Source organism: Neolamprologus multifasciatus, unplaced genomic scaffold (genome assembly GCF_963576455.1).
Source record: "Neolamprologus multifasciatus unplaced genomic scaffold, fNeoMul1.2 chr03_unloc_1, whole genome shotgun sequence".
Taxonomy (NCBI): domain Eukaryota; kingdom Metazoa; phylum Chordata; class Actinopteri; order Cichliformes; family Cichlidae; genus Neolamprologus; species Neolamprologus multifasciatus.
The window spans coordinates 1,344,171-1,367,182 of NW_028181971.1; the positions used below are offsets into that span (position 1 = coordinate 1,344,171).

The window sequence follows — 23,012 nt, forward strand, 5'->3', positions numbered from 1 at the left end:
GAGAGAATATCTGATAGAGGAGGAAGAGCTGGAAACATTTCCTGTGTCCTTCTCACTTTGTTTCCTGCAAATGAGACATGAACAATCACACATGCAGGAATATTTTCAGGGACAGACACACTAGTCTAGCTGGATAGTACATGGATATTTATGTAGGGGTCTCCAAGGAGTCTGTTTGCAGGAACATTAATGATAACTGATAAGTCATGATGAGAGTTTCATTAAAAGTAGACTTACAGTCAGGTCCATAAATATTTGGACAGAGACAACATTTTGTAACTTTAGATACACTTTATTAGGTCACAGGTGTACTATACCTGAGATAGTGGCCACTGTGTACCTAATAAAGTGTCAACTATGTGTATGTTTCCCATAATGTATGTCCACAGTCTCAGTGACAGTCAGTGACACTGACAGAAGGATGAAACAAGGCTGTGAATCATTTCAGTCTGTGTGTGTGACAAAGAGGCAGACAGGAGCAGCTAACATTTGGAAATGGAAGCTTACTGGAAACTCTACATTCACGGCTGAATTCACAATAGATTTGTTCTCAAGTGCACATTTAGCAGCTAATGCTAATACTGTTTTCCCTTTGCTTTCTAAAACTTGAGCAGCTATTGCTAAGTAGGCCACTTTGCTCTGCTAGGGATTTGTGTGACCATGATGGAAACTCTGATAAGCTAATGCTGCTAAGCTAATGATTTTTATGGGCCCTGTTAGAATCAATATTTCATTTTCATTCTGTTGTTTGAGAACAATATTAATATTTCACATCATTATAACACAAGACAAAAGGGTATTAGCGTTAGCCACTAATGCTTATTCTCCTCAAATTAGTTTTAGCTGCTAATGGGAGCCTACTTAGCATAAACCCTTCACATCGTTATAATGCAAGGGAAAAGAGTCACTTATGGCAGCCTATTTAGCATTAATGTCACGTCATTATAACACAAGAGAATATGGTATTAGCATTAGTTCCCAATGCTTAGTCACCTAAAATTAGCATTAGCCACTAATGGTAGCCTATTTAGCATAAACTTCTTAATGCTAAATGAAGTTAATTAATGCTAAATAGCCTTAATTGGAATGAAGGTAATGTTAGCATCAGAGATGGGCAGTAACGCATTACAAGTAACAGCGTAGCGTTTCAAGTTACTGTAATCTGATTACTTTTTTCAGGTACCGAGTAGAGTAAGGGATTACTATTGCAAAAACGGTAATTAGATTACCGTTACTTGCCTGTAGGAACGCTGCGTTACTGCGTTACTAAAACCGTGATTTTTTTTTTGCGAGAATGTCTCATGACAGTGACGTAAGCAAGTGCGACGTTTGTGACAACATCTGTGTGCAGATCAACAGTGGATCATATATCGAGTGCGGAAGAGAGTATGAGCGTGCAGCGTTTAAAGCGTCGAAGTACTGACCTTACTTTGAGTTTGATTCCATAAAAAGTGACAAAAACATTAGTGTCCATTGTGCGTGGGAAGAAAACTTCTTTTTACAGCGAAAAGCCCCCCCTAAACTTCCAAGCAAGCACCGAGTGCGCTACGATGTAATGGGAAATTCACAGAGAAACTCGCGGATTCTTCAACTGACCGCCGCACACCTGCACCAGGGTAAACCTCCGCCTACCTCACTCCTGCTTTACAGGTGAAGATAGAGCAACAGGACCATTAGTCTTTGATGTTATTTATTTTCTGCTGTGTTTTACTTGCATCTATTTAAAAGAGCGAGTGTAAACACATACAAAAAAAATATTTTATGTGCTGGAATGTGCAGAAAAAAAGTTTAAATGTTAAACAAATTTCTTCCAGTCAGAGAATGTTGCATATAATTAAATTTTAGTTTGATGCATAAAGTTAAAAGATTAAAACTAATAAAACAAGTTTTAAAAAGGGACTTTTCCATTTGATTACATTTTGTATGATGGATTATGTAGAAAAAGTAGAATTGGGCTGAAAGATCTATCGCTTTATCACCTATTCAAGTTGTAAATCGTGTTTTTAAAAAGTAACTAAGTAATTAATTACTTTTGAAAATAAGTAATCAGTAAAGTAACGGGATTACTTTTTTGGGGAAGTAATCGGTAATTAGATACTGATTACTTTTTTCAAGTAACTTGACCAACACTGGTTAGCGTTAGCTGCTGGTATTGTTAAAAGGTAAGATAAAACATTGCTAGCAGCAGCAGATAATGCTAACACACATAATAATTAGCATTACCTAATAATGGCAGCCTTCTTAGCATTAGCTGCTTATATTGTCATAATGCAAGGGAAAAGAGTTGGCAAAAACATTGTTAGCATTAGTGGTTAATGCTTATTCACCTAAATTAGCATTAGCTAATGATGGCTACGTACCTAGCATTAGCTACTGATATTGATTTAAAGCAAGAAAATATGGTACTAGCATTAGCTTTTAATGCTTTTTCATCTAAAATTAGAATTAGCCACTAATGGTGTCCTATTTAGCGTTAACTCTTCACATCGCAGGGGAAAAGTAAAAATTGAATAAAAAAAGTGTTCATATTAGCTACTCGTATTGTTAAAAAGTAAGAAAAAACATTGTTAGCAAAAGGGAATAATGCTAATTCACCTCAAATCAGTATTAGCTAATAACAGCAACCTACTAAGTATTAGCAGGTCACTAATATAATGGTAATTCACATCAAATTAGCATTAGCTGCTAGCATTAGTCTACCTAGCACTGCTGCAAACATTGTTAAAAAGGAAGGGAAAAGTGTTACCATTACCCGATAATGCTAAACCTGCATCAAATTAGCATTAGCTAATAACAGCAGCCTTCTTAGCATTAGCTGCTCACATTGTTATAATGCAAGGGAAAAGAATTTGCATTAGCGGAGGATGCTAATTCACGTCAAATTAGAAAATATGGTATTAGCATTAGCTGCTAATGGTTATTCACCTAAAATTAGAATTGGCCACTAATGGCATCCTATTTAGCATTAACTCTTCACATTGCAGGGGAAAAGTTAAAATTGAATGAAAAATAGTGTTCACATTAGCTACTCATATTGTTAAAAAGTATGAAAAAACATTGTTAGCATAAGCGGTTATGCGGAATTAGCATAATGCTAATTTACCTAAAATTAGTATTAGCTTATAACGGCAAACTACTTAGCATTAGCTGGTCACATTGTTATAAAGCAAGAAAATATGGTATTAGCATTAGCTGCCAATTCTTATTCACCTAAAATTAGCATTACCTGCTAATGGCAGTCTACTTAGTATTAACTCCTCACTAATGTAATGATAATTCACATCAAATTAGCTTTAGCTTTAGCATTAGCTGCTAGTATCAGCCTACCTAGTACTAGCTGCTCACATTGTTAAAAGGGAAGAGAAAACGATATTAGCATTAGCTGGTAATAATTATTCACCCCTAATTAGAATTAGCCGCTAATGGCAGCATACTTAGCATTAACTCCTCACATCGTTATAATGCAAATGAGGCTAACTTGCATTGGATTAGACTGCTGTTATTAGCTAATGCTATTTAGAAGTAGCTGTTCACATTGTTATAAAGCAAAGGAAAACGATATAAGCATTAGGTTCTAATGCGTATTTGACTTAAATTAGACGTAGGTGCTAATGGTGGCCTACTTAGCATTAGCAGCTCAGATGTTGTAATGCTAGGAAAAAGAGTGTTAGCATTAGCTACTCATATTGTTAAAAAGTAAGTGTTAGCATTAGTGCATAATGCTAATTCACATCAAATTAGCATTAGTTAATAACGGCAGCCTATTTAGCATTAGCAGATAATGTTGACCTTGGCCCACTGGAAAAGTTAAGAACTAAAGATTTAGGAGTGTTTCTCGAAAGCTCTTTCTCATTTGAGAAACAAATAAATTCTGTTATTAAAACCAGCTGTAAGGTTTATATTGTTGATTGTCATTTATGCTTAGAAATATTTACTCATATATGCTTAGAGTTGTATAATCGATTGCATGATGATAGAGGTTTGATCCTTAGTAGTCTGTAAAGACTCTGTGTGCCTTCCAGAGTGCTCTGGCATGCACACACCACTTGGGGCCATGAGAGAGGTCGTACCCTCTCTTACTGATTTATGGTGTAGGACAGGGGTCTCAAACTCAATTTAGCTGAGGGCCAATGCAGGCAGAGTCTGGGTGAGGCTGGGCCGCATTAGGTTTTCCACAAGAAAGGCATGGTTAAAAAATTCCAATCTTCTCAAATTTCTTTATTTTTACTTTTTAACACAAAATATGAAAAATAAATAAACAAATTAAGAATTAATAAGAAAATAAATCAATCTGTAATAAATAAATAAAATAATAATAAGATATTTTTAGTCAGTGAACTTATGTGTTTTTTTCAGTCTTCTATATCTGCTGTATTTAGATTGAAATGTCTGTATTAACAGTTCTATAACCTTCTTCTGAACATGAATGGAACACTGTAGAAAATGAACTGTTCTTCTGAACATGGCTTCTCTTGCCTACTCCTTGCTGCTAGAGACCTGGCAGCGTTTCCTCTCGCATAGCCGAGCCAGATTTGGACCGAGGAAGGAAGCAGTTGCGACCCTCAGTATGTCTTGAAGATGATCATCCGTAAGTCTGGACCTGTACTTGGACTTATTGAAGTTCAAAGTGGAGAAGAGCTTTCGCACAAGTATGTGCTACCAAAAAGGCACATGGTCCGCTTGAACATTGGGGAAAGCCGAGGGAAACTAGGGCTCAATTCTCTCAAAAATTGTCCAAGCTTGTCTGCTTTTCCACTCACCTCCCTGAACTTTGCTTTGAGTTCAGAGTTGCACTGCAGCTCAATGAGCTCCATTTGAAGCACAGAAGGGGCATCTTGCACATCAAAGGAGAAGGGGTCCGCAAAAATTTGAAAGGTGGCTCTGTGTGTCTTGAAGTCAGCAAATCTGTGATCAAATTCCTCCTGTAGCCTCAAAATGACATCAACATACTTGTCAGCACTGAATGGTGTGCCTGCATCCACGAGTGCCTTGCATGCTGGGAAATGGCAAAGGTTTGTCTGAGAGAGCTGAGCTTTCCAGAGCGCAAGTTTTGTGGAGAATGCTCTCACGTTGTCATAGGCAGCACTGACAAGTTGCCCCTGGCCTTGTAACGTCTTGTTCAGTACATTAAGCTCATGTGTTATATCAACAAGAAAAGCTAAGTCCATGAGCCATTTGGGATCAGTTAGCACAGGAACACTAACTCCATCCTTCTCCATGAAGGCTTCACTTCTGCTCTCAACTCAAAAAGTCTCTTTAATACATTTCCCCTGCTGAGCCAACGTACCTCAGTGAAGTCGAGCACATCCCCATCTTCTGACTCCATTTCCTCTAAAAAAACACAGAACCTTCGGTGCTTTAAGCCCCTGGATCTGATTTGGTTGATGCATTTCACAACAATAGACATCACATTGTCAAACTTCAGGCATTTGCTGCAAAGGACCTGCTGATGGATAATGCAGTGCAGAGCAATGGCCTCCTCCACGCCTTCCTCTTCCAGTTTTTTTTTTTGAACAAGTGCCACCAGTCCATTTTTCCTCCCTGTCATTGATGGCGCTCCATCTGTTGTTATTCCAACAAACCTCTTCCATGGCAAACCAACATTCTCAATGGCATCACACAGCTTGTAAATATCTGCTGAGCGGTGGTCTGGCCATGCATTGGAATTACTGTGAGCAGCTCCTCCATCACTTCAAAACTGTCATCAACACCACGGACATACATTGGGAGCTGGGCAGTGTCGGTGATGTCTGTGGTCTCATCAAGAGCGACTGAGTATACACTGAAACATTTGGCTTTCTCACACAGTTGGTCATAAATGTCACTTGACAGGTCAGAAATGCGATCTGCTGCGGTGTTGGCAGAAAGGCTGATGTTGCTAAACTGACCTTTCTTTCCCGGACAGACTATATTTGCAGCCTGCAATATGCACTTTTAGACAAATTCACCTTCTGTGAATGGCTTCCCTGCTTTAGCAATCATCTCACTAACCACGTGGCTTCGACTGCTGCATTAATCTCTTTGGTTGCTTTCTTGAAGAAATCTTGCTGCCTCAGTAGATCTGTTTTAAGACTGGCAACCCGGTTCGCTCTCTCATCTCCCTGGTATTTTGCATCCACCTCAGCATGTCTAGTTGTGTAATGACGTTTCAAATTGTATTCCTTGTGCACCGCAACTTTCTCTGTGCAAATAAGACAGGTCGGGGTGCCCCTGTGCTCAACAAAGAAATATTGCATTTCCCACTTTTCCTGAAATTGTCGGTGCTCATCACCAACCTTTCTCTTCACCGCAGGCTTTGAAAAAGACATGTTTGGGGCTATGTAACATTTATAATTCTACTTGGTGTCACTGTCGCATTGAAGTTTCAATCAAGCGTTTAGCCGACGGACGGGGAACGTCTCAACGCGTAGAGAACATCATTTCTGCTTCTTTTTCTTGCAACCGTAGCACGGCGATCGGCAGATAAAAAGCCGGTAGCAGTCTCCTTTGTTTTTACGCTCGATGTTCATGTCTTTCATGACGACACGAACACCGTGGCGTTTGCAGATGGTAGAAAGTACAGGGATAGCGAGCGCAAAAAAGGCGACTGCTCACGGCGCCGGGCTGTTGTTACAGGAGAAAGAAGCGGAAATGACACCGTGACATATAACAAATAACATCAACTGTTTCTGATGTTAGTTGTTTTGATTGCTTTTACATTATATTGAAATATATGTAATGTTCATGTATGCTGCAATGCAAACGGAGTGATGCAAATAAAAAACATCGACCCACAAATTACGGTGCGACCCTATAATTAGTCCGGGTTACCGGGGACTGTTATTGCCGATGAACAGGTGTCGCTATGTGACTGCAGACTAAATTGGGCTGCATTGAGTTCATTACTTTTCTTTTATCCCGCCGCCTACGCATCACTTTGAGAGTTAATATGAGATCTCTCTCTGTGAAAAAATAACTAAAAATCCCACTGACGTGTGTATAAATCTATATACGTATAAAGTCCCGCTGGGCAGCAACTTAAAAAAACAACTTTTTTTGAAGTGTTGTGAAACGCAGCACGCTGGGGCGAATGTCCGCGTTTGCCCAATAGAAAGGAGGAAGCCAGCCAGGCACAGAAAAGAAAGAAACACTCCAGGGCAACGCTGCTGTAACTTTTACTCATTGAGAAATGTTTCCCTGCTTGCATCAAGCCCGGCTGGTGTCCCCTGAGATCCATATCCCACCCTGATTGGTGGGTTAATTCAGCTCCGCACACAACACTGTAAAGTGTCATACATTATCAAACTAACATTAAATTTTCATATTAAGATGGGGCTAAAAACTATCGTCCTGCAGGCCGCAATTGGCCCGCAGACCGCGAGTTTGAGGCCCCTGGTGTAGGAGGACACCTACTCTGTGTCTGGTTAAGTATAAGAGCCCTTTGTTAGGGGGACCACTGGACTCTTAGCACCAGCTTTGGGGTCACAGGGTCACATCTGGAACACACACACACACACACACACACACACACACACACACACACACACACATACGTACACTATGCACAGACTGGTACTCCTTGTTCATACCTGTGTAAGACGTCATATGTTAATGAACTTATGCATATTCATGTAACCTCAATAAAGAGCAGTGTTACGAGGGAGCAGACGAGAGCGACTGAGGTCAAGTGAAGGAACGGCGCTGTCACAGTTCTCTCCCTCATGAATTGTCTGGTTCCAGCGGTGGGTCTGTGCTAGACGACCCATCACCAGCTTGTTCCAGCTTTTTCCACTGGTTACCAGTACGTGGTAGAATCCACTTCCAGATCTGGTTGTTTGTCTTTAAATCTCTGAATGGATTGGCTCCATCTTATCTCTCTTTAACAAAATAATCCAAGTCGAGCCCTCAGGTCTGCAGATAAGTAGCTTCTGACCAGAACTAGACGTAAAAACAGAGGTGAGCTTTATCGATCGCTGCAGCCAAACTCTGGAACAGTCGCCCTTCACATCAGGTCGTCACCAACACTCGACATTTTTAAAACCCGGTTGGAAACACATTTGTACTCTGTAGCTTTCAATTCTGACGAGTCTTTATAGTAATTACTGTGTATGTTTCCTATTTTCTCTCTACTCTGTGCAGCACTTTGGCTCAAGCTGTTTTTAAATGTGCTGATAAATAAATGTAGATTTCTTTGAATAAAACAGTGGAGCCGAGCTTTGAGCTCAGTGTGTAACAGTGTGTGTATGAGAGCCATGTAATGTCCATGTGTGCATGCTGACTGTGCTGCTCTGACCCCCCTCCTCCTTTCAGGGTGGAGCCTGCTGGAGTCCGATGGTTGACACCAGGTCTGAGGAAGTGTAAGTGTGTTTTTAATGGGATTCATGAAAACAAAGCAGCACACATTCAACCATCTTCATCATGTCAGGAGTCATCATCAAAGTGTCAATCAATGAACAGATGATGGATCAATAACTGCAGCTGGATTGTGTTTGTTCTCTCCATCAGATTCCTGTCAACTCACAATCGACACAAACACAGTGAACAAATGGCTCCAACTGTCTGACAACAACAGGAAGGTGACACGTGTGGAGGAGGTTCAGTCATATCCTGATCATCCAGACAGATTTGATTATTATTATCAGCTGCTGTGTAGAAATGGTCTGACTGGTCGCTGTTACTGGGAGGTCGAGTGGAGAGGAGAGGTTTATATATCAGTGAGTTACAGAAGCATCAGAAGGAAAGGAGGCAGTGATGACAGTTGGTTTGGATACAATGATCAGTCCTGGAGTCTGAGCTGCTCTGATGATGGTCCTCAGTCTGTCAGGCACAATAACAGAGAAACATCCATCTCCTCCTCCTCCTCCTCCTCCTCTGTCTCTAACAGAGCAGCAGTGTATGTGGACTGTCCTGCTGGCACTCTGTCCTTCTACAGAGTCTCCTCTGACACTCTGATCCACCTCCACACCTTCAACACCACATTCACTCAAACTCTTTATCCTGGGTTTTGGGTGGGTCGTGGTTCCTCAGTGTCCCTGTGCTGAGTGGGGTGTAAAGAGTGTCTCCTGTTACAGAAACACTCTGACTGTTGAACAGATAGTTCAGTCTGTACATGTCTGTCTCTTTCACTCACAAACACGTTTTCAGATTCATGGATTCAATCAGTTGATGTTTGAAACTCTTCTAAATGATTCCTTGAAAACTTCTTCCTCTTCAGTCACAAACAAACAGGAAGTGATGTCACATGTGTTCCTGTCCACACAGCAGAATGAGTCTATTGCTGACAGTGATGTACAAACAGAGTGAGCATTTCTGAGGCCCAAAATAAACTGAGTAGTTCACTGAATGAACAATGGACTGTGAGCTCAGTTCCTTCATCATTAGTATGGATTATATATGTATATGTATTATATTAGTATCATATATATCAGGTGCTGCTGCTGCTGGTTTCAGTCATTGTGCAAATGTGCTGTTTGTAAGGTTGTAAAGCTGCAGTCAGCTGAGACTGAAGAAGTCACCTGATCAGTGAGCAAACGTTTCTGAAAACGTCCAGATGAACAGAATCAACCTTTTGGGATCAGCCAGCAATGCAGCATCATTGTTGTTCAGGTTCAGAGGTTTGCAGGAATGAACTGATGACCAGAAACAGCTGCAAAGTCCAATAAAATACCAGCTGGAGTTCAGCTGCATTTGAAGAAGTCAAAGAAAAGTAAGGATGGCAAAGGGCGATGTTTTCTTCCAAAGAACTGAAAACATGGTCGACGCCTCATTAGAAGAATAATCTGGACATTTGTGAGGAACTCTAACCAAGAAAGCAACACAAGAAAGCAACGTCAAACAGATCCAACAGACAGTTTCCATGACTGGAAGTGTTGAGTGTAAAAATGCTACATTGCATTATTGCATCCTCTCACCACAGGAGGTGCTGTTGGCACCACTGATTGCTGATCAGCTGTTCTCTGATGATCTGATTGATACTGTGAATAACGGGACTCACTGAACTCTGTGACACAGTGAAGATTACAGAGTTTAACTTCAACATCTGACTGACGTCACACAGACAGAAGGATGAACCAGTGAGGCACAGAACACAGTTACTGGAGATACTGGATCAGCTCCATGTGAACCTCTGATGGAGAAGCTGCTGAGCCAGAGAAACATCAGGACATGACAGGCAGCTGCACTTATCTAACAACATGTAGCAGAGCTGATCTATGTTAGAGGATCTATCACAGCAGCTGAAGCCAAAGTCCAACACTGGATAGCAGCTGAGCCTGTGCTGAGTGTAGTGTTACAGGAAAAGGGCAGAAACACTGACACTGGTAGCTCACAGTGATGCTGACTGGGGCACAGAGCTGAATGATGCAGCATCAGGACACTGTTTCAGTCTGACTGACAGAGAAACCTGTAGCTGTATCTACATGTGAGGCAGAGGCTACACAAGCAGCTTTCTATGTTTCACAGTGACTGAGATCTTCAGTGGGGGTGGACATGCTCCTGTACAGACCTCTGAGGAGAACCAAGGTGCAGTCAAAGAGTCCAGTCTGTCCTCACAGATGTGAGCATGTGGTTTCATCAGGTCTGCTGTCAGCTAGCAGGCTCACATCAGAATCACTGTTCCTGAAAAACACAGTCTGTGTGACATCATCAGTCAGCTGATCGTCCCAGATCTGAATGGTTTCTGTCTCTACTGAGGAAGTCAGAGAATATCACTGAGGTGTGGATCAGGTCTGAGTGAGCTGTGGAGGGACAGCTTTAAACAGTCCACAGGTCTCACGTCCTGCTCAGTCTGGTAGCAGATACCTCGTATTGTTCCAGATGTGCTGACATCACCAGCAGCAGCAGCACAGCTGTGTGATACGATGAATCTCAGTTATTGATCCAACACACAGTAAATACAAAGATCAGGATTTCTGAGAGTAATCATTATGAGTCTGAACACATGATCACTGAATGTTAGTCTCCACAATAATAAGCTAACACAACCAAACACAGCTTTCAGCTCTTATTTTGAAACTGGCTTATTTAGAGAGCTGTGATGTGAGCGTGCCTGGCTCTGAGGCACTTGGGTCAGCCTCTGTTGTTTAGAAGTGTTACAGACTGTGAATGACACAGACCTGTCAGTTTCCATGTTTGTCTGTAACACAGCTCAGGGGCTCCATGCTGAACGCATCCATCCAGTGTTATTGATCCAGTACTAATACCAGCATTGGGATCAATACTACAATACACAATCACATGTGTCCACGTGATGCAGTTTGAAGAGCAATAAGATGTCTCTGTATGAGGAGGCGGGGTCACAGGAGGTTCACAGAAACTCTGCAGCAGCATCATCAGCTCACATGGAAACTTTGATGATTCACTTCTGTGGTGTTTTTACAGAAACACGTCACAAAATTAGCTCCACCTGTTTTGTGTGTGAGCTTTGAGTTTCTTGTCTTCATTCTGGATTCTTGTGTTGCTGTTTTTACACACAGCAGATATTTCCTAGTTGCTTCCTTGATGATGTGGGGATTAGGGAAACTATTTTACTGCTATTGTTAATAATCATCATCATCACCATTGCAGTACTAACATTAATAACATAATCTACAGCATTGATATTGCATTCAGATGTTTAAACATATTGGTACCCAATTAGCCTTTATTACAGGTGCAGTTATATCCACGTTAAACTGTTGAGTTAAATCAATCATCTTAAATGCTTTTGAATGCTTGTTATAATCTTAAATGTGTATGTGCTGATTCTGAAAGGCCTAACTCTGAGTACACTCTGTGCCAAAGTAGACAGGAAGTGCAGGCTTTTGCAGAGCGTGCTTGTGAAAGGTACTTTGAGGAGCTGTTGGGAGGATGCTGTTTGAATAACCAGGTTATTCATTGTTATCTTTTAGTCATTTATATCTTTTTATTAAGCTTTGAAGTAGGGGCACTCATTTGATTAAAACATTTATTCAACATATTACAGATATAGTTTCAGTTAGGTTATTATGCACATGAGAATTGGCCTCTCTTCTCATAAGACAAAGTTTGTGTGAGGTCGAGCCACACACACACACACACACACACACACACACACAAACACACACACACAGTAGATAGACTCATTTATAGGTGAGAGGTTAGTCATGTTTGCTTGCAACTGCAAAATTGTCTCTGCAAAAAGAGGAACAGTTTCTTGCAGGGTGTGGGTCTGGTGTTCCAGACGAGAAGTGAAAGTCAGAAGGCTGACAGGAAGCATCTGCTGTGGAGACGGAGACAATGTTATTTTAAACTGTGTTAAAAGTCTTTGTGGTTTTCAAACCTATGTATGACCTGTATCTGATTGACGTTGAAGGGGCGTATTAAATTTAAGCCCTGATGGTATATAAAGCATCTGCTTATGCTCTGTAAGTCGGGGATCGGCGCTGTCTGCGTACGGCGGTGGTCCCCCCACGCGTGCATTAAATCATCGTTTGACTCCACCTGGCCGGATCAGTGTTGTTATTTTGAAAGTTGATTACCTCCTCTAACCCTCCTCAATATTGAACCCAACAATGACCACATGAAGCTTTCTGAAGCTTGGATTGAAAACGCTTCATTACTCAAAGCTTTCCAACACAGGCCTCTGTGCTGCCATCTGGTGGACAAACATATGAAGTGCGGCGTGAAGCTACAAATTAAACTGCTTCAGCTACGTTTATATATAACATACTATAACCTATATAACTATATGTATAGTGTATTATGTAGGTTTTAGAGCTGGGGGTAGAATTGCTGATGGCCTGGTTGTTATTTATGTTCCCCATGGTTCACCAGCTCTCACACAACATCAGCACCAATGATCCACGTCCTTATAAACCTCTGAATCAGGTCCTGAAGCTGTGACGTCCTGAGTGAAGACCTCACTGATCACATGACTCTGGTCACCTGGACTCAGTGTTTCTGAAGCAGTGTGCTGGGTTTTTAAAAATACGTGGCTGCTGCCTGATGTTGGGCCCACAGAGGAAGACGACTCACTCGCTCTTCTTCACTTCCTCCTTAAACATGTGGAAGGAGAGCAAAGTGCTGCCAGACTCTTATTTCTGACAGGAACAGAAGAAACCACAGCAAACTGTTCCAGTTCTTCATCTTCATCACAATCGATTTATTTCTGATGGTGTCTTCAGTCTGAGGGTTTGAAGTTTCCATGTCTGTGTGATGTGTGGTGTGAAGGCTGCTGGTTAAACTGGGACTCACTGTTTAAAGCACTGAGTGCTCATAGAGAGATGCTCCATGAGTCCCAGTACAGACTACAAACATGGTGGAAACTTAGCTTTGATATCCACACACTCTGCACGTCTGTGAGTAACTGTGATGAAGATGTGCAGAGATCTGTGTACAAACAGGAGAAAGACTGTAAAGACTCTGTGCTTCTAACAGCCTCTGTTAACATATGTGAGGCTGTTTGTTGTTGTTGCCATGGAGCTTTTCACTGTTTGGGTCAGCAGGTCATGTGATCAGGTTTGTTCTGTGAAAGCTGGACGATGGTTCAGTGTCAGGGTTTGTTTGCATTCATCAATAAATATCTAAATAAATCAAAGACTCCATGTTTGTTCTTTCATCATGTGACCTCTGCTCATCCATCTCTGTGTGTATCAGGATACATTTAGTTCATAATACACAGAAAAATCAGAGTTATTACCTGTAATAAATGTGAAAGTCAGGTCATCTACTGATCGGAAGGTTGGTGGTTCGATTCCTGGCTTCGCCTAGTCTGCATGCCAAATATCCTTGGGCAAGATACTAACCCCAAATTGCTCTCCGACACACACATCACACACATCCATCGGAGTATGAATGTGTGTGAATGTTAGCTATAAAGCACTTAGAGAGATGTGCTTGTGCGAATGGGTGTGAATGGGTGAATGCACAAGTTGTGTAAAGCGCTTTGAGTGCTCATGAGAGTAGAAAAGCGCTATATAAGAACCAGTCCATTTACCATTTACCATTTATTAGATACTAATTAACCCAAATCACAGTTTTTACAGTGTGTGCTGTGTTTGTCTGTTCATATTTCTCCATATTGACACAAACAGTGAACAGCAGCAGATCTACTCTTCATCTGTTTTAGGCCCAGTGAAAGATATGAAGCAGAAATGGTGTCATTAGGAGAAGAAGAACAAGTCCGGCGAGGAGGCAGCAGCTCTTAAAGATGAAACACAGCAGCTTAGCCCTGAGCTCAGAGAGCTTCACATGAAAAAGCTCCTCAAGCAGATCATGTCAGAGGTTTGTCATCAACAGGAGGAACTGTTAATATCATAGGATGAAGGATGCTGTCAGCTGGATGAAGAAGGTTATTTAATGGCAAACGTTCACATTGAAGTCAAATTGTTGTCGTGTTGAACAGATTCATGTACTGATCGTCTCCAGAATGTTAGAAGAGCTTCAATGAATCATTAGAAACAACTTACAGCTGCACAGTTGTGTCAAACCAATCTTTGTGTCATTGTGGGATTGTTGTATTTCTACATGTGACACACGTCTAAAACATGCACACAATCTGAACACAAACAGGGACTCATTTGTTACCACAGCCAGATGCTGAGAGCCATTTCCTTGTAGTGCTGTGTCTATATATATGAACCATTAGATGTTATTGGAATGATTGTCAGCTTTGATAGTTTCATGTATGTTTAGCTGGACGGCTGTTTGATCCTCGACATGTTTAAAGGTGTCCAGTCCTGAGACACTGGGGGTGGAAACAGCTGTGATGTCATTGGACTGTCACAAAGACAGAAGTGCATGAAGTGAGCAGCCAAGGAGCCGCTGATGTTTTGGATTCAACAGCATTTGAAAGGTTGACACAGACACATTTGCACATAGAAAGCTGAATTTGTCATATGCCAGAGTGAACTCACTGTTCAGTGTTTTTCAGGAAGCTTCTTAACTGCCTCTGCTGCCAAACAAGCAGCTGATGTCCTTGAGAAGAAGCTGAAGAAGTCTTCAACAACAAATACAGGAAGTGGACTTTCAAACACTAGATTCACTTTAGACTCACACAAGAAATGACTCAACTAGCTGTGTTTGATTGACTCCTTGCTGAGGAGGCAGGTGAAGCAGGTGGAGCTGTTGTAATGCTGGCAGAGGGTGTGTCTTAGTAACTCTGTGAGGAAGAACTGGATCCAACATTGTGGATGTGTTGATGTTGGAGCCATTAAGATTCTCTGGCCACACTGTAGGATTTCCCTTTGATTCACTGTGGGGGCATTTTGGAGTCTGTCAATGAAACTCTTCATATTTGTGTTTGACACCAGTTTATAGAAACAGAGAAATGTGTCATGCTTTTGTTCGGCCTCCACAAATATACACATTTGTTCATTGGTTGGACTTTTTGTAAGGAGACACATTGAAAACCATGTTAATAAGATCTTGTTGTTTCCTGTGGATCCGACACAGAGAGTGGACTTCAGACAGAAACCGTGGAAGAGATTTTAGAGGCCGTGTGTGGCAACAGGAAGTTTCTGTATGTTTGCTGATCTTACATGTGGAAAACAACACGTGATGTTTGTGAAGTTCTACAATGATCATTGTTCTCACAGCATTTTGAGTGGGAACAGTTCAAACTGAGAGTAGTGGGAGTTATTTACTGATTGAAACAAGCTGAATGTTTCTGTGCACGATGAAGATCAGCAGCAGCAGCTCAGCTGATCAATGAATTGACATCTATCAGTCATTTCATGAGATGAAGTCATCAGCAGACATTTGTTCTAACTGTGTGATAAATGTCAGAACGTCAGGGCTCTGCTTTAGTCACTACTTGATGATCATTGGCTCATTGTTTAATCCAGTGGCCCAGTCTGACCTCTGACCCTTTGCTGCAGGTCTTCTGTGTTATCTCCACTTTCATGTCTGATCTTCTGCTGTATCGTCCAAAATAAACATCTGAATCATTTCCAACACTTCAGCAGATCTTTAGTTTGTCAGTACAGTACAAAATAACACATATTGTACTATACTGCCCACTTCCTGATCTTATTGGATCTGTGTGTGAGGTTGGTGAAGGAAACACATGTTTACTGAGTGAATCGCTGCCATCAGGAACTAGTTTTTATATCACAGCCTAGAAATCACACAGGACCATTTCTGCAAGTGAAAAGTCCTAATTGGAGGAAAATAATTGTGTAGTTTGTGCGACTGTTGTTTGTAAATGAAGAATTGTCCCAACTACATGTGCTGCTGACCTTTGACCTTTTCTTTAGGTGCACAGAGGAGTCTGTGGAAACATCCAGAACTGAGGCAGTGCTACAGATGTCTTCAAATAAAGTGGTGTATTATCCATGTTTTCTATGGATCACATCCAACATCCTGATCTAACAAGCCCCCTTTTTGTGGATTTTAGAGGCTTCTTACTTTTGCTGCATCTCATTTCAAGCACAAGAGCAAGAAGTGGATGAAGAAATGGGGCGAGTGGGGTCAGTGTAATACATATCAGCTGTGCTCACACATGCTTTCACAAAGAACATGTGTATTCATTGGCAGCATTAAGGTGCACTTTAGTCTTCATAATAATAAAGTATTCTGACTTTATTCTTCTGAATCCTCACAGTCATGTTGCAGCTCTGCTTTGCTTTAAGAAAATGTTCTACCAGGATGTTACTTTCCTAACCGTGTTCTCCAAATGTTCCCAAAGACTTTGTTCTAAGTCGTTCTACATGATGAAACATTCACACTAAGTTTAAGAAGGACACACAAACACCATCTGTCCTTTCATCATGTGTACAAACGTGTTCAGATGTCAAATGTACCGTGAATGGATGCAAATGTGGATCGTTGCAATAAAATGAGACAGTTTTGTAAGTGGATCACAGTTTGAAGTTCATTGAAACCTGTAAGAACATGTTATTCAAACCAACTTTATCCAACAGGAAGAAGCATCAGGGGAACAGGAAACATTCAAACATGTTTACTGTAAGAACTGCACAAAGGAAGGAAACACAATCCTACACACGAGCACTTTAAAATGGACATTTAGCTTTTCAAACATCAGCTGCAATAACAACACTGTGCCCATTCTGATCAGAGTGAAAGATTTATAGAGATTTATCCATGTGCTGGAAAAGGATTTGATATCAACATATATGCAGATTAGTAGGAGCATTTTCTTCATATTGAGTTAGAGTTCAGTACTAGGAACATGTAGAATTAACATCTGTGTACATGACGAGTGATGAAAATTCAAATTCAAACTTTCAAAGGACGTCAGAATTGGAGTCTCTATCTGTGACTGTCCCAGAGGAACCTACCTGAGGGATTATTAAAGATCTGTCTATCTAGAAAGACTTGCATTGATTCACAGTGTACAATTCTTTCTAATCTGTTAACATCTTCCTCCAAATCCTGTTTCTGCTGCATCAGAAGGGCTCAAACCTCCTGCTGTTTCTACTGGACCATCAATTCTACTTTATGATCATCTTCAAAGATAAAAACGTGAGTTTATTTGTGAACTCTGTGAAATGTGTCTGATGTTTAGTTTGAACCAATCCTGTGTCAGCTGCAGCCACATCATTGCATACAAATGGGTGAGTTCCTGTTCAGACCTGCTGGCTGTCAATGGGCTTCATTCCATTTCAGACTGCCGGTGGTCGGCTGTAAACTCAACATGGCTCCTGTGTTAGAAGAGACGATGATTTTAAATTTGCACATTTACTAGTTTCTGTCCAACACTGTGGAGCTACCAGCCCAGTATATGTAGCCCACATTAGATGGAGTTATCAAGCTGCACTGACAAACATCAGGACTCATGTGATCCCTACATGTGGACCTTTCACAGATGATCCAAGTGCAGATTCAACTCTGCATTACATTTGACTTCAGCTGTTACACACTTTCATTTTCTAGCTGTGTCACTTCCTGCTTTTTGGATCAGATAGTTTATCCATGTCCACAAATGTTTGCTGCATATTTGTATCATCTATATTTCCAGTCTTCATACAGCCGATATTTCATGTGGACTCCAATCTGCCAGCTGCCATCACGTTTTCAGGGTTCATTCAGTGTTGAAATGTAGGACAAACAGCAGCACATGTTCTCTAAATGTTTGCAGTCATTTTAAATGAAGCTGATACTACATGAGACATTTTCCACATTTATTGTCTTTGAACAGAGAATAATAAAGCCATCAAACATATACAGGTTTGTGCAAATACAAACTTCTGTGGTGCATTTGATGACCTGCAGAGGAGAACAAGTCGGGCTTTTCAGCCCTAACACAACCTCTTTGTTCTCAATACTACAAAACCTTAAAAGGCTGATATGCAAGTTTGCATGAATCACCAACACAGTTGTGTTTGTTTCTAGTATAGTTATAAATAAGCTGATCAAATATCTGCTGACTGATTAGATCCAGTATCTATTACAGATGAACTGGATATCACAGCATGTTGTTAATCCGTCATATCAAACTAAACAGTGTTGCTGGTGTAAATATCCTCCAATAAAGTCAGATGAGGGCTTCTGTTGCCAGGTAACGATGATGTCACACTGGATCTTCTGATCTTTAGCATCATAGCGCTCGGAGTCTGATGTTGGCTCATGTGTTGTCACCAACATGACGTTCTGCTAGTCAAGGCCTCACCTTAACCCACTGATGCTGATCACACAGACCCACTAATAGAACTGTTTTATCAGGTTTATGCAGCGTCAGCATTAATGTCACATTTAATCAGACACATTTACATTACAAGCCCACTACAACCATTATCAACATGTTAAATTACATTATACATCCTCACTGATTTAAAGTATTTTAACCTGATTCATTTTTTCCACCTTAACAGGTCATTCCTCAAATCAAACAAGATATTTGACCCTCAAAAAATTTACCAACAAATAATTTTGCAATAAAATATTTTTCAACTTTTACAGGTGAAATCAAACAAGTGTGTTTAAGAGTGAAACCAGAGTGGAAGCTGCTCATATAGAGTCCAACCCAGAAACCCTATTTCTCCAGGCTAAATGATGATCTTTGTGAAACACCATTTCATCTCCAGCTTTCAAGTTATCTGCTTTAACGTTTGAGAGCTATACCAGGGACTCAAGTACTTCTGATATGAAGCTCTCTTTTTCACGGGAGCTACAGTACCCAGAGTCATACGTTTCTGTACTAACAGAAACTTAGAAGAGAGAGACCTAATGTTTAATAATCCACATTTCACTGTTTCACTCTTTGGTGCTGTCGTGGATACTGTTACTGATACTGGATACTCTTTCTTTGTGATTTTTTATGTTTAAGTTGTTTTTTTGTTGGTTTTTAGTTTGTTTTTTGTCTGTTTGGGAGCTGACACAGTCTCTATGGAAATGGGGTTTTGGGGGATAACAGGAGGAGAGAAGAGAGTCGTGTAAGACTGCATTTCTGAGAGAAGACCTTAGTTCATGTGATGAGTCACATGATCAAAAGTGGGTCGGCAGCCTTCTTAAGGGAGAAATTCCACCAGGGCTTAAATACTCTCCACCATTTGGTCTTAGAAATGAAGAAGTGTCTCTGATGAAACCTCTTTAAGAAACCTAAAGAAGTCCAGTCCCTTCTTTTCCCAAGCTCCTCAGATTACCATGACCTGGATGACTGAGAACCTACGTAGACACTCAAATCCCCAATTCTGAAGAAAAAAACCCTTCTTTCAAATCTAGAATAATTCTTGAACTACTTCTAAGGGACAAAATCTAAAGAAATATCTCTATTAATGTCATTAAAAAAAATCTGTGGAAGGAATCAGATGTTCCCTTAAATTTAAATAATAATAATAACAGGCTTCTAGACCATCTTCATGGTTCCAGCAGTTAAAATGTTCTTGCTTGTACATTTCTGTGGACAATTTTGTAAAGGTGTGTTTATCTTGTATAGGAGACATGTTTATCTTGTCACAAAGAACAAGTTTTGTTACACCGCTATTATCGCGAAGTTTGGTCGTGATAATATAGCCTGTGAGCCCACGTTTAATAATCACGCTAAGGAGTTCAGCGAGCTATCTGCAAAGGCCTGGTTAGTCTACCAGCTGTACAAGGTATTTGTCATTTGCTATAACTGTATTGTAATGTTGTGAAAATTTGTAATGTATGGTGTTCTAATTATTTTATGTTTTAATTTAGAAAGCGCAGGACTGTAAAGTTATTGTTCTAGGACCTCCGAAGTGGCAGGCGGCCACGAGGTAATTTTTTGTTGTTGTTAAAGCACAAGTGTTACTTATGATAGACCGAAGCGCTTAAAGCCTTTGTGTTCTGTGTTTGTAGTTTTAAATGCAGCAAAGCGCCCGTCTTGAAGAAGCCGTGCCTGTGTTGTCATTTCAGAGTTACAACCTGTAAGCCAAACCTTTTAATTCAGACAGGAAATATTGATGGGAATTGTTGGTCAACACTAAATTTGTGTCTATGGTTGAAAGATCAATGTTATTAAAATAAATTTCATCTCCAGTATTATTTATTGACTTCATTCCATCTCTGTGAATATTGCAGATAGTTGCCACAAGAGGTCACATGATAGATTAGAGAAGCTAACCTGTGGGTCAAACTTTTCAGTTAAAAGTAAACTCCAATCAGCCAGAGACAAATTCACACAAAGCTTTACTGGCATGAGCAGACAAGACAGAAAACAGTCAGCTTGATGCTACATGTGGAAATATTTAGGCATAAATGTTACAGTGCAGCTCCTTCAGATTTGAGTTCAGAACTCATGCTCAGTGGTGACATCAGTGGTGACATCAGCAGTGACATCATCATACATGGATATGGCAGGTTCCTCTCCTGTAGGCAGAGTTAAGATGTTATAATGGAGGTGGATTAGAGTCTGTGTCAGTGCATATCTGAGTTTTCACCTGAGTTCCTGTTCCTGCTACAGCAGATCAACAGCATCAGGATGGTGGAGATGCAGTACAGACTTACAACCAGCAGATGGCAGAAGACTCTGAGCATAGACACAGACAGAGGAGGAGAAGGAGATGTGGGATCAGGACGAGGAGCTGAGGAAGAGCAGAACACATGGAAATTAGGACAAGTTTGTGTTTCAGTCACATTGAGGTGCTAAATACTGGAAGGTCAACACTCTACTTCAGCATGAGCTGTCACTCAATCAGAAACAGGTGTTGCTGTTAGCTTTAAATACCTGCAACAGTCAGCCTGCTATGACCTGATACCATCACCATATCAGTGTAGATTACACTGCAGCTGTAGACGCCTTCATCAGACCTTTGCACATTATAGATGGTGTGGACTGCAGAGAAGCTCTCCCTGTCAGACTCCCTGTCGATGGACATGACTCTGTAAATGTCATAACGAGGTCTGCAGCTCAAAGTGACATTACTTCCTGCCATCACTGGCAGAGCAGGCATTTCTAGGATCACGTCATCTAAACAAGTACAGACAGACAAAGAAACACAAACTCATGAAGCTAGTGGATGATTGTACAGCAACTCTGTAACAGACTTATAAACAACATGAGCAGCAAATAAAAGCACCTGCAGCAGGTCTCAAATCACCACAAAAACAACAGAAAAAGACACCAAATCATCACAAAGATTCTGTACCTGATACATAGATGTTGAGCTCGTCACTCTTCTGTCCTGATCTGTCCTCACACCAGTAAGATGACATCGCTTCCAGATCTGAGATGATGCATGAGGAACCATCAAACTGGCCAAAGTCTTCACCACAGCTCTTTATTTCTATGTAATTTCTTCTCTTCAGGGTCCAACCATCAGGGCTGTGAAGCCCCTCACAGGTCAGAGTCACAGACTCTCCTGAGAAGAACTGAGGACGGTTTGGACTGACATTCAGAAACACTGGAGGACACACACACACACACACACACACACACACACACACACACACACACACACACACACACACACACCATTGCACTCAGTATCAGGGTTGCATGTAGATGAACCATTAATTGTTTCCACTGGTGTCTATTAGGGATCATGTCCTGACTTCAAAAACCTAATTATCAGTAGACTGCCAGTGGCGGGTCGTGGTCTGTGATGCTGCTGCAGGCGAGATGGACGCATCTGCGCAGCACCTGCAATCATGCCTCGCCGCCATAAAAAGCTGTTCTTTCCTGTGTTTTTTTTTTTGTCGTTCTTGGTGATGTGTGCAGCTGGCAGTGGGAGAGCTGCAGCCGTTGAGTGTTCTGTTTCAGCAACCGTGTGTTAATAAAGATGCTGGAAAGCTTTCAAATGAGATGGGGTCTGCCATGGTCATTTACACTGCCCTGTCCAGGTAGTGCAAAATTCAATATGGTTTGGTTTCCAAATTGTTCTGTAATTATAACTCAAAAAGTAAGTTAAATAGTTCAATATTTAACTCTGACTAAATATTTATTTAACTAAATATTAAATATTTAAATATTTAATATTTAGTTAAATATTATTAAAAAAAATAGTTTTGCAGTACAGTTTGCCATATTTACTCAATTCAGCATGAGACTTCAATGAAAATTTATATAGCATATAAGATAAAATAAGATAAGAAGAACTTTATTTATCCCGAGGGAAATTCTTTTGTCATACACATGCTCAATGCAGCAAGAGAGACAGAGGAACAGAGGAGTAAGACATACAATATATACAATAAGAATACTAGTATACAGTAATACACTACTGTATATCCTACTGTATATCCTGTATACTAGTATACAGGATATACAGTAGGATAGTGCAAAAAAAGCTGCAGCTTCCAAGCTCTTTAGGCTATACAGCAAACAGTATTTTCTTCATTTTGTTTTCACTACAAATTTCTTATTTTGTAATACTGTGAAATACAGCTCTGTACCATTCAGAAACTGTTAGTAGACATCTTTTAAAATGTGAAGTTTTGTTTTTTTTTACCCACTAAACATGGAAGCAACAATGGAAGCCTTGATTATAGCGTGGTTTTGTTCAATCTGTGCAAAAATGAGTTTGCATACCACCGAAGCACTTCAACGTTACTGTACCATGTAAATGCAAAACACTTTGCAGCGAGCACAGAAACTGCCGGAGCTGTTAGCGCTAGTAGTCCCAGTTTGGCAGCCCAAACCTGGACTGGCT

General features: G+C 40.7%; 2 protein-coding genes and 1 long non-coding RNA gene across 17 annotated transcripts in view; 2 read left to right on the top strand and 1 right to left on the bottom strand.

The window, feature by feature from the left end:
- LOC146490539 (stonustoxin subunit alpha-like) overlaps positions 1 to 23,012 on the top strand; it is a 164,984-nt gene that overhangs the window by 80,870 nt on the left and 61,102 nt on the right. For 10 of the 15 annotated variants that reach the window (XM_085152984.1, XM_085153005.1, XM_085153006.1 and 7 more), the window contains 2 exons: positions 8,290 to 8,336; positions 8,485 to 13,529. The exons of the other annotated variants lie outside the window; for them this stretch is intronic. In XM_085152984.1, the coding sequence (XP_085009110.1) occupies positions 8,290 to 8,336; positions 8,485 to 9,020 (583 nt within the window). In that variant the 3' untranslated portion in view covers positions 9,021 to 13,529. Of the gene's footprint in view, positions 1 to 8,289; positions 8,337 to 8,484; positions 13,530 to 23,012 lie in introns of those variants that run through there. 15 annotated transcript variants of the gene reach the window in all.
- On the top strand, positions 3 to 6,937 carry LOC146490541 (uncharacterized). The gene is made up of 2 exons (XR_014872704.1): positions 3 to 3,873; positions 4,126 to 6,937. It is a non-coding gene; the product is annotated as an uncharacterized LOC146490541 (long non-coding RNA).
- Positions 20,534 to 22,289, bottom strand: LOC146490542 (uncharacterized). Its single transcript, XM_085153102.1, has 4 exons — positions 21,510 to 22,289; positions 21,089 to 21,331; positions 20,802 to 20,945; positions 20,534 to 20,730 (listed from the first exon to the last, which is right to left on the bottom strand). The coding sequence occupies exons 1-4, from the start codon at positions 21,574 to 21,576 to the stop codon at positions 20,651 to 20,653; spliced, it is 534 nt and encodes a 177-aa protein (XP_085009228.1). The 5' UTR covers positions 21,577 to 22,289; the 3' UTR covers positions 20,534 to 20,650.